Source organism: Oryctolagus cuniculus, chromosome 1 (genome assembly GCF_964237555.1).
Source record: "Oryctolagus cuniculus chromosome 1, mOryCun1.1, whole genome shotgun sequence".
Taxonomy (NCBI): domain Eukaryota; kingdom Metazoa; phylum Chordata; class Mammalia; order Lagomorpha; family Leporidae; genus Oryctolagus; species Oryctolagus cuniculus.
Genome location: NC_091432.1, coordinates 224,282,817 through 224,294,831, shown reverse-complemented (window position 1 = coordinate 224,294,831; position 12,015 = coordinate 224,282,817). Strand labels below are relative to the sequence as shown.

General features: G+C 52.5%; 1 protein-coding gene across 1 annotated transcript in view; it reads left to right on the top strand.

Moving 5' to 3' along the window:
* CDK5RAP2 (CDK5 regulatory subunit associated protein 2) overlaps window positions 1-11,761 on the top strand; it is a 207,464-nt gene extending 195,703 nt beyond the window's left edge. Inside the window, exons 36-38 of the mRNA XM_017350098.3 lie at window positions 6,871-6,997; window positions 11,263-11,309; window positions 11,665-11,761. Coding sequence (XP_017205587.3) covers window positions 6,871-6,997; window positions 11,263-11,309; window positions 11,665-11,721 — 231 coding nt within the window. The 3' untranslated portion in view covers window positions 11,722-11,761. The remainder of the gene's footprint in view (window positions 1-6,870; window positions 6,998-11,262; window positions 11,310-11,664) is intronic.
* The last annotated feature ends 254 nt before the right edge of the window (window positions 11,762-12,015 follow it).

Here is a 12,015-nt window from a genome sequence, read left to right as displayed (position 1 = left end):
ACTTGCTTTATGGCCTAGCATTTGGTCTATCCTAGATAAAGTTCCTTGCATTGATGAGAAGAATGTGTATTCTGTAACTGTGAGGTGAGAAGTTCTGTAGATATCAGTTAGGTCTATTTGGTTCGTAGTGTCAATTAGCTGTGTTGTTTCTTTGTTGATTTTCTGTCTAGTTGATCTGTCCATTGATGAAAGTGGGATGTTGAAGTTCCCCGTTACTATTGTATTGGAGTCTGTTTCCCTTTTGATCAATTAACATTTCTTTTTTTCTTTTTTTTCTTTTTTTTCTTTTTTTTTTTTTTTTGACAGGCAGAGTGGACAGTGAGAGAGAGAGAGACAGAAAGGTCTTCCTTTTGCCGTTGGTTCACCCTCCAATGGCCGCCACGGCCGGCGCACCACGCTAATCCGAAGGCAGGAGCCAGGTACTTCTCCTGGTCTCCCATGGGGTGCAGGGCCCAAGCACTTGGGCCATCCTCCACGGCACTCCCTGGCCACAGCAGAGAGCTGGCCTGGAAGAGGGGCAACCGGGACAGAATCCGGCGCCCCGACAGGGACTACAACCTGGTGTGCCGGTGCCGCTAGGCGGAGGATTAGCCTATTGAGCCACGGTGCCGGCCAACATTTCTTTTAAATAGCCAGGTGCCCTGTAATTGGGTGTGTATACATTTATTATAGTCACATCTTCCTGTTGAATTGATCCTTTAATCATTACATAGTGCCCTTCTTTGTCTCTTTTAACAGTTTTCCTGTTAAAGTCTATTTGGTCTGATATTAGGATGGCAACATCTGCCCTTTTTTGCTTTCCGTTAACATGGAATATCTTTTTCCATCCTTCCACTTTCAGTCTGTGCGTGCCTTTGTTGGTCAGATGTGTTTCTTGTAGGCAGCAAATAGATGGGTCTTATTTTTTAATCTTTTTGGCCAGTCTGTATCTTTTAACTGTAGAGTTGAGACCATTTTCATTCAAGGTGACTATTTGATAAGTAACAACTTGGCCCTGTCATTTTTCCATAAATATTCCTGTTGTTTACTTTGGATTTGTTTTGTACTTTTACTGGGGGATTTTCAGCCTTCACATTCTTTTCATAATGATGACTATCTTTCTGTGTTTCTGTATGTAGCATATCCGTAAGCAGTCTTTGCAAGGCTAGATGAATGGTGGCAAATTCTTTCAATTTCTGTTTGTTATGTAAGGTCTTTATTTTACCTTCATTCATAAATGAGAGCTTTGCAGAGTACGGTACTGTGGATTGACAGTTTTATCCTCTTGAGACTTGAACTGTGTCTTCTCCATTCTCTCCTCTTCCTCTTGTAGAATTCCCAGTGTGGTTTCCTCTCCCTTCCTTTTTTTTTTTTTTTTTTTTTTTTTTAATATATATTTATCCCTAGCCTAGTGCAATATGTCATTCCCTAATCTGCCATCTTGGAATTGTTCTACTTATAATAATCTTAAAACTGGAGGATAGGTGACAACAAAATAGGGTACTTGTAGGCGCAAGGTGTCTGGCGCGTAACAAATCTTCCCAGGCAGACAAATCTATTAATTCACGAGCTTTTATTGGGGTTCTGCTCCTGGGTGAGGTTTCCCGGTCCCAACAGAGCAGGGCCCGGGGAAGTTGCGCGTCAGAGGTTGAGAGGGCTCCTTTTATAGATACAGGGCATGGGGATTAAAGGTTGAGGCAGGTCTGATCCTCACTGGTTGACCTTTGGGCACCCGTGGGGACCTTGACAAGGACTTTTCTTCCCCGGAAGTGCAAGTAGGGACTCTATTCCCAGAAGTATAGGCCTTTTCTCCTTGCGGATCCCAAAGCTACCAGCAGGGATTTGAAGGGATGTGGGGACAGGGAGGGAAACTGAATTTCTCTGAGTAGATCTTGGTTTATAGGCTTGACTTGGAAACTATGTAAATCCTTTACAGAGTTGTGAATAAAACAAAACAGAAGAGAAAAGCAGTTTCTAAAAATCCATAACAAGGTTAAACAAACAAGCCTTATTTTATGTGACACAAGGAAGAAACGTTTCAGCGACTAAAACACAGTCATTTGACCCTACATTCCTGGTAGAAATATTTGAAAGGCAAAAAAAGTATAAATGTTGCTCATAATAATACTGTTATTGGTCTTCTGAAACTATTTCTATTGTAAGATAAAACAAATAATGTCATTAGGAACTAAGATATTTTTACTGTAAGAGAAATGAGATACAAATAAAGAAGCAAAGAACTAAAGACTCTGTAATCCTAAAGTGAAAATGTCACCATAAACTCATGATATATTTTCTATTTACGAATTTGCCAGCTGGCGCCGCAGCTCAATAGGCTAATCTTCCACCTAGCGGCGCCGGCACACCGGGTTCTAGTCCCGGTTGGGGCGCCAGATTCTGTCCCGGTTGCCCCTCTTCCAGGCCAGCTCTCTGCTGTGGCCCGGGAGTGCCGTGGAGGATGGCCCAAGTGCTTGGGCCCTGCACCCCATGGGAGACCAGGAGAAGCACCTGGCTCCTGCCTTCTGATCAGCATGGTGCGCCGGCCACAGCGTGCCAGCTGTGGTGGCCATTGGAGGGTGAACCAACGGCAAAGGAAGACCTTTCTCTCTGTCTCTCTCTCACTATCCACTTTGCCTGTCAAAAAAAAAAAAACCTTGCCAACTCTGCATGTGAAAGGCTTAAGAAATGCTGCCCTATCTAGTACCGTGGAGCACCCCTAGTGTCCAAACTGTAGCTTCTTTTTCTTTTCCTTTTGTTAAAAATTTATTTTTGTTTGAAAGGCAGAGCTACAGAGAAAGAGACAGTGATGGAGAGAGAGAGAGAGAGAGAGAGAGAGAGAGAGAGAGAGAGAGAGAGAGAGAAAGAGATGGAGGGATCTTCCATCCACTGATTCACTCCCCAAATAGCTGTAACAGCCAGGACTGGGTTGAGACAAAGCCAGGAGCCAGGAGCCAGGAGCTTCATCCAGGTCTCCCATATGGGTGGCAGAGGCCCAAGTACTTGGGCCATCTTCCTCTGCTTTCCCAGGTGCATTAGCAGAGAGCTAGCTAGATACGAAGTGGAGCAGCCAGGACTTGAACTGGCAACCATGTGGTATGCTGGCATCATGGTGGCAGCTTAACCTGCTGTGCCACAACACCAGCCCCAAATTTGTGGTTTCTAAATCCCTTTTCCCGTTAAAAGAAACTAGGGATCCTGAGAGAAATGGTTTGATTCTAGACCCGGGACAGGTGATACACAAGTTGAGCTTAACACATAGTTCATCCTAGAAAGAAAGGGAAAGGGGTAGCTAGAGGGAGCCTGTAGATTGTGGTTCTGAGTGTGTGTGCTGGCCCTGCAGCATCAGCAGCACCAGGAAACAGGTGAAAATTGCAAATTCTCAGGCCTTGCCCTCGACAGACCCAGTGGCCCCAGAGTCTGTCATTACAGGGCCTCTGGGTAAGTCTGAGGACCATGGCATTAAGAGAAATGGAAGTGCTAACAAGCACATGCAAAGTGGGGATTTTATTTGGTCCTGAATTAAACCAGTTATTTTAAAAATGAAATCATGAAGCAGTCAGGGAAATGTGTCCACTGAATCCTGCTTAGGTGGTCCTAAGGAATTAAAACTTCTAGATGTGATGGTATTGTGGCTTTTCAAAAAGGAAAAAAAAAAGATTGTTTTCTTCTAGAGATAGATCCTAACCCATTTTATGCATGGCAGAGTACAAACGGCTTCTAGAGTTGGTTACAGTATATTCTGGGGAGAGGGTGAGCAGGGGTGTAGTTTGGCTGTACCTGGGGTTCATTATCCAATTCTTTCTACTTTTGTACATTTTTGAGATTTTTTTCATCATATAAAGGAAAATAAGTGGATAAAAACTTGGTCTAGAAGTCAGGCAGACACTGAATAGAGAATTCTGCAGCGTCCTGGGGGGTGGTTGTGGTTCCAGCTCTGTGCTTGGCTCTGACTGTGGTCAATTTCTGTTGAGCTTCTCCTGGTTACCAGGCTCGTGCTGACACCCCACATCACATTTTATCCTGTATCGTGACCTTCAAGGAGTTAGGCATTGTGATTCCCATCTTCCAGAAGTAGCTAATGAAACTCCAAGGGTTGCATGGCTGGCCTCTGCATCGTGCAGCTGGGTGGTGACAGAGCTGTGCTTTGGAACCCCGTGGTGTCACCATTCTGTGAGAATGAACCCAGTGGAGCAGTAGACAAATTCGTCTGAAAAGCTCCTTGTTGTAAGTGTTGGATAGAAAGTGATAGAGCACCAATGAAAGTTAACCCACCAGCTGGCCAGCGGTGCCACAGCATCTACTCTGCACCAGGCACGGGAGATCAATGGGAAGAGATGAGCTTGTAGTTGGAAGGGGAGGCAACCAGGAAAGTGACCAGCTCCTACAGTCACTGGGTACCATGGGTGCCTGGGGGAGCAGGGACCAGCCTGGGCTCCTGGTGCGGAGGGCTGCCAGGCAAGCACCCTGGAGGAGGTGACACCTGAGCGGACTGTAGAACGAGGAAAGGGTTAGCCAGGCAGGGTGTGAAGTGAGTCTCCCCCTACCCCTACCGCAGTGTGACAGAGGGTCAGGCATGGCTGTTCCGATTTGACAGCTCTGGGAGAAAAACTGTGACTCCGGAGTGACTTTGTCCCAGAATGTGCGTCCTAGGGAGCCACGACCGGAGCCCAAGTCCTGTGAGCTCCTAGTCTGAGGAGGAGCATGGAAGCAGACCTACTGCATAAGCGAGGGTGTGATGGGGAGAGCCCCGAAGTCCTTGACCTGACATGATTGGTTAATCTGAAAAGCAGGTGAAGGCGGGGAGTCACAGAATGACACAGAGACGTGAGTTTCACTTAGAGCAGGGAAGTGCTCATTGATTTGCTGTTCCTTGTGTGTTGTCTTTGGATGTGGGTCTGCAGATTAGAGTTCCACGTCTCCCGTGCTTTCGTGGAGCACATCCATAATGGATGCCTGTCACCTGCAATTTTGTTTGCCTAGGATGAAGGGAAAATTGCAAAGCAATTTGAACATCGGCTGCTTCCAGATGATGTTCCTCCCACATGTCCCTCCACCCCTGATTCGCCGGAGTGTGTCTTAGTGACGCCTTTGTCGGGTCGTTCCTGGGGCACGGGTTAGTTCCTGCACAGCTCGTTCTCTCTCATCGTACGTGGATTTCATGCGTTTGCCTAACGTGGAATTAAGTTGTGTGATTTGATTACAAGTCCAACTACCGTAACCAAGGGTGGGAGCAAACCGAGGGAGTCTTAAGCTGCCGACTCAACATCTGTCCTCTTGGGAACAGAGATGTTTGTGTGTCACCAAGAGGAGCCAGTGCCAGGGCGTTTGATGAGAGGAAGGGAAGTGCCCCTAACCCTCCGAGTTGGCTGAAGGGGCCTGAGTAAAGGAGGCCCCCTCGTGTGTGTATGTTACCCCAGGGGACCCATCTGCTTTCTACTATGCAGAATTACAATAGTTTCCCCTAGTGGGTCCCTGCTCTCCTAATCATACTTTTATAGCATCTTTTTTTTAGTCTCTAAAATAATTAATTTCTTTGAAAGAGAGAGCACTCCCTCCCTTCTTCTGGTTCACTCCCCAAATGCCCACAACAGCCAGGGTTGGGCAAGCAAGGCTAAAGCTAGCAGCCTGTAACTAGGACTGTATCTGGGTTTCCCGAGTGGGTGGCAGGGACTCAAAGCACTTGAGCCATCACCTGCTGCTCCCTAGGGCATTGGCAGGAGGACAGAGTCAGAAGTGGAGCTGAGACTTGAACCTGGCACTCTGATGTGGAATGCAGACATCCCAAGCAGCAGGTTCATCTCTGTGCCAAACGCTCGCCCCTTTCATATTATCTTTTTCAAGTTTAAACATTAAAAGTGTTAAAATTATCATTATGGGGACTGGTACTGTGGTGTAGCTGGTAAAGTTGCCTCCTTTAGTGCTGACATCCCATATGGGTGCCAGTTCAAGTCCCGACTGCTCCACTTCCAATCCAGCTCTCTGCTAGGGTCTGGGGTAGTAGTAGAAGGTGGCCCAAGTCCTTGGGCCCCTGCACCTGTGTGGGAGACCTGGAGGAAGCTCCTGGCTCCTGGCTTCAGATTGGCGCAGCTCTGGCCATTATGAGTCAGTGGATGGCAGACCTCTTTCTCTGTACTTCTGCCTCTCTATAACTGTGTCTTTCAGATAAGTAAGTAAATCTTTTTGAAAAATTACCATTATGGTTTTTAAGTTAAAAAAAGAAAGCTAAACACCTTTTGAGCTCTCTCTCGGAAGCTGTCGCTGTTTAACATTCGATGTCGCTCAGAGTGTGTACTGGAGAGTGCAGATGCCGTGTGCTCGGTTCTGGGAGGCAGGGGCGCCTTCTGTGCAGCACGCGTCATTCCGGGCTCTGTCACTGATCACGGGAGTCTTTTGATATCAGTAAATAAGAGCCCAACAGCATCACTGCTAATAGCTGCAGAATTACTCCGTTGTACGGAAGTGTCGTGAATTATTTCCCCAGATCCATATTGAAACGAATCAGGCTCATTGTTTTTCCCTACCACAAACGATGCTGAGACGAACATCCTTGCATGCAGGCGTCTTCTGTGCTTGTATTGCTTATTATTTCTGGAGAAAATGCCAGAAGTGCTGGGCCTGTGGTTCAGGGCCTTTGGCAGTTGGGTGGCTCTTGTCAGGACTGCGCAGCTGGGCTGTGCCGAGTGGCAGCTCCCCCAGCGGCCAGGCGAGCACTGCCCTCACCCTCGCTGGGGTTCGTGCAGCTTTGCCAGTCCGATCGGCAGGAAAAAGGCCTCCTATTTTTATCCAGATGTCTGTGCGATGGAGCATGTCTTGTGCATTTCTGTAATTCTTGCTGAGTAATAGGACTGTGGCACTTGCAGTCCGTTTTCCTGATTCTTCTCTTCTCTTTAGATGGGAGAAATGAAGGCCGAGATCTCCAAGCTGCACAAGAAGCTGATTGAACAAGAGAAGAGGTTGCAAAGCACCCTGAAGCTTCTGCAGCAGAGCAAGCACCAGGAAAAAGTGATCTTTGATCAGCGTAAGCAGCGTGCGCCCTGGCTCTGGGTTGCGTTTCACACCCCATCCATCCCGCCCCGTGCACAGAGGCCTGCTCATGCCACCCCGCTATGTAGAAGGGCCCTCAGGGCCAGGGGCTGCCATGCTGGGGAGATAGTGTGGCGGCTTGGCTCTGAGGGCTCAGGCTGGGGGGATTATAGGGGTGCCGAGGTGGGAGTGGGGTGGGTGCTGCCCTGCCCTGGGAGGTGCCCTGGGAGGGTGGGCCAGGTGACGGCTGGGTGTAGCGTGAAGGGATGAGCAGGCGTCACCACGTGGAAGGGGCCTGGCAATCACAGAGGTGGAAGCCGAGTGGGAGGCCAGGGCTGCGCTGGGCAGGGCCTCAGGTGGCCGGCTAAGGGCAGATGTGTGTCGGGCAGAGGATCCGCCTGTCACATCCATGTGCAAGAAAGGTTTGCTGGGGCTGGTGCCCCCGAGCAGAGGAGGCGGGCACACTGGCAGCCAGGGAAGGAGGAGGACCTTGGCCAGGAGCGTGGGGGCCCAAGGGCAGGGGTGCGGATGCAAGAAATGTTCTCCAGGCCACGCAGAAACTCGAGTTGGAGGCCAGGCACCTGCACACATGGTTCAAGCCCCGGCACTCATCTCCCCCGGCCATGTGTGTTCAGAGGAGCGGTTTCCATCGGGGCCGCGGGCAGCACAGCCCCAGCTGGGCCTCCTGCCGTCTGCACGCCAGTTTCCCTGTGGTAGGGGAAAGGCCGACCATGGTGTCTTCCCATATGGGGGGCCGGTGTGCTCTGCATGTCTCTCTCCTGAAAGGCCAGTGTTGCCGCACCACTTCTGAGAAGCACAGAATGTGGACTGTTGCCAAGTGCAGTTTCTCCTTAGCCCGGGAACCTTCTGGGATGAGCAGGAGTTAGACAGTTAGTCTCCTGCCATGGTGGATGACCTCATGGCCCCAGGGCTGTACTCCCCAAAATAAGAGAGAACCGGGGCCGGGGCCGGCGCTGTGGGGCAGCAGGTTAATGCCCTGGCCTGAAGCGCCGGCATCCCATATGGAAGCCAGTTTGAGTACGGCTGCTCCTCTTCCGATCCAGCTCTGCTATGGCCTGGAAAAGCAGTAGAAGATGGTTCAAGTCCTTGGGCTCCTGCACCCGTCTGGGAGACCTGAAAGAAGCTCCTGGTTCCTGGCATCGGATCTGTGTAGCTCCAGCTGTTGTGGCCAGCTGGGGAGTGAACCATCAGATGGAAGACCCCTCTCTCTGCCTCTCCTCTCTCTGTGTAGCTCTGACTTTCAAATAAATAAATAAATCTTAAAAAAAAAAAAGAGAGAGAGAGAGAGAGAACCAAACGTTTGGGGACATGCTTAGGACATACCGAGGCTTTTGCCTGAGTGAGAGATGGGGCAGAGAGGAGGTTACCAGGAGCCTCATGGGCTGCCCTCAGGGAGCAGCAGCAGGGACTGACCTGGCCCACTGGTGCATTCGAAGAACTGTAGCGTGGGAGGGAGCCAGGTGGAGGGGCTGGACAGTGCCAGCGGAGGTCATGTTGAGCGGGACTGTGTGAGCAGCAGGGCCAGGAAGTGATGCTTTGCTCAGCCAAGTCCGGGAACAGCAGCACCCTCTGCCCCTGCGCGTCTGCAGCCTCGGACACGCACAGGGCGCGTTTCAGGTGAGGACGTTTCAGAAGGAGGCAGAATTAGCTTCCCGCGGGTCAAGTTACCGAGGCAGCTCAAGGGGGCCGAACACGGGCCCTGGTGTTCTGGGCAGTGGGCACAGACTCATGCGTGGGCACAGCTGGTTCTCCAGTGCCCTGGGTCACCTACATGGAATGGCTTGAACTCGGAGCTTGCAGACGACTCAGACTGTCCAGGTGGCCTGGGCTCTGACCGCAGCTCTAGAAAAAGTGCCTCCCTTCCTCGTCTGTCAAGCCAGGGGTGACATGCTGCCTAAGCCGCACTGTGCTGGCGTGACCTCAGGATGGAGTCGACGCCCAGCAAATGTTGTCTTCGTCTTTCTGTTCATTACGCCAGGCTGAATCCTGTGCGTGGTGGTGGCAAATCAGTCCTGTAAGAAAGTCACGGTCTTCTCGCAGCATTCCCCCTGCCAAAATGGGGTCTCCTAGCTCGTACCACCAAGGTCTGGCACAGAGTGGGCGTGGCCTGGCCCAGCGTGCGCACCTGGTGGCTGACTGGGGCCTGCAACTCCTCCTCCTGTGCTGGGCTCTGCGGCTCATTGGAAATTTCCCCGAACCCTGCCAGTCTCACAGGTCTGTTGCTGGCTCTCAGGTGACCAAGTAGGGGCAGGTGTTTGGCACCGTGGCTTAAGTTGCCACTTAGCACACTCACATCCTGAATCCCAGTGCCTGCTCTGAGTCCTGGCTCCTCTTCCTATCCAGCTTCCTGCTCCTGCACACCCTGGGAGGCAATAGGTGATGCCTCAAGTACCCAGGTCCTTGCCACCTGCATGGGGTACCTGAATGGAGTTCTGGGCTCCTGGCTTCAGCCTAGCACAGCTGTGGCTGCTACAAGCATTTGGAGTGAACCAGCAGATGGAAGATAGATCTCTCTGTTTCTCTCTTTCTTGCCGCCTTTCAAATAAAATGAAAATGGACAGTAATTAAAAATTGAGGTGACTGAGTAAAAGGTGGCCTTGTTGCCTCCCTTTGCTCCCCACGGGGTAGCAGGGAATGGCCAGGGCCAGGGCCAGTCCCTGTCTGCATCAGGCACGCCACCTCCTGCCAGAGTCCAGTGGAGTGTGAAGAAAGGGGGTCCCTTGAACACCCGAGAACCCTGCCGCAGGTCACTCACTCTGCCTCTGAGCCTCAGATCCTTACTTGCAAAGTTAGGGTGGGGGTGGGGTTTTCAGTGAGCCACCCTGGCACATGCCTGTCACAGGTCATCCCTGCTGCTGCTCCCTGAGGGCAGCCCACGAGGCTCCTTGCCACCTGCTCCCTCCTCCTTCCCGCTCTCACTCAGGCAAAAGCCTTGGTATGTCCTAAGCATGTCCGCAGACGTTTGGTTCTTTCTTGTTCTGGGAGTGCGGCCTTGGGGCCACGAGGTCATCCGCCTGAGTAGGAGACTAACTTTTTCTGACTAACTCCTGCTCATCCCTCGAGACCCGGCAGGTCTTGACCCCCCCATGACCCAGGGCCTTGGGCCAGCGCTCAGGCTGCTTGCTCGTGTTTGGGTCTCCCTGCGGTGCCACAGCGTCTCCCCAGCCTCTGTGCCGGAGCCTCTGCACGTGTCGGAGGCTCTGCCAGTGTCACGGAGTCGGAAGCTTCCTGGGGACGGCTAAGGAGAACCCGTGCTTGGCAGTAGTCCACGTTCTGTTCTTAGAAGCGGCCCCGCAATGCTGGCCTGTGCGGGGAGAGCCGTGCACAGCTCTTCTTGGAGTGTGTATTAGACAGAAAGACTGAGAGGACAGCGACTTTCCTGCACAGATGCCCTGGGTGGGCACCCCTAGGCTGCCGTCTTCCTTGCCAGCATCTGCTCATGTGGGAGGAGCCTGGGACCAGGTCGGGCAGTCCTGGGTCCGAGCCACCGTGTGCTCTGCCAGCCGCCCTGCCCATAAGGGCCCCTTCCAGACTTGGGCCGGGTGACCCTTAGCTCTGCCACAGGGAGTGTGTTCTCTAGAACATTCCGTCCTCTTTCACAGTTATTTTTAACCTCCACTGCCGCGATAGTTCATCTTTTCTGGGTCACGGATCCCTTGGTGAATCTCGGGAAAGCTGTGGTCCAGTCCCCAGGAAAATACAAACTCACCGGCGCGCGTGTCCGAGGGCCAGGACCCTGCAGAGCCGAGCCCCTCTGCTCTGTAGCAGGGGGTGGGGGTGGGGACACAGAGGCAGCGGCCAGCGTGGAGATTCGCTTCTCATTTAAAAGCAGTCCACACTGTCTGTCCCTTCCCTCAATGTCACACACTGCAAGTAGACTTTGTCACCTCCAGGTGGAACTTTCTGTGAGGCAAGAAATAAATATTTCCCCAAAGCCACCCCAGCGCGCCTCTCCTGAGCGTGCCCCTGGGGGACCGGCTGCTGTGCAGGGCTGAGTCCGTGTCAGAAGAGCGTGCCCGGGGCCTGCCCTCTCTGGGGGGGTTATTTGGGTCCTGGGGTTTGTGGTGGGACAACTGGGCCTTCCTACCTCTGTCTGGTCAGGATGCTCTGGGCGGTCCAGCCCACCTGTGTGAAGCCTCTGAGGTGGGGGTGGGGGTGGGGCTTTGGCATTGGCACTGGCACTGGCACCGCCCTCCTAGCCACTGCCTCTAATCTCGCCGCTCTCTGCTTTCTCCGCAGTGGTCGTGACCCACAAAGTGCTGCGGAAGGCCAGAGGAAACCTGGAGGTGAAGTCCCTGAAGGCCACTGGGGGGTGAGGGTCGGGTGCAGGGCCAGGGCTCGTGCTTCCGCCCCTGGGCAGGGAGAGGCCCATTTGCTGGGTCATCAGAGCTTTTCCCAGTTCCGGTTTCTGTGCTGTTTTCACTCGTGAGAAATACAGCAACCGGTGCCTGGCACGTAGTAGGCATTTCGTGAACAACTCCTGAATGCATGGGTCCTAATGACCGTGTTGGCGTCTTGTAGAAATGTGGACTGTTGCTGCAGCATGACTGACAGGTGTCAGAGTAGCAGTCCGGCCTCTAACTGCCAGAGACCTGGCTGCCTTTGGACTCACAGTCTCTTCTCTTCTCTCCCTCTCCGCAGCTCAGGCCGGGGGGAGCCCACCCGGGAACATCCGGCCCCAGCAGACCAGGCTCCTAGAGACGCGTTCAGCCGCTAATAAAGCCGTGCTTCTCACGGGGCTCATGCCGTGTCTTTGTTCCGAGCATGCTCCCCACTTCTCCAGGACAGAGGAACGTGGTTTCTCCCTTAATGCTTTTTCCAACCGGAAGCTGGCCAGAGGGGTGTGGGCAGAAGGCTCCGGTACCCCGTCCCGGGGCGTTCAGCCAGCCCGGAGCTCTCAGGTGCTGCGCTGGAGCTGGGGCCAGGACCTGGAGCCGGGCTGCACCCACCCGGACTCGGAGCTCAGCCAGCACTGCAGCCCGCAGAGCCTCG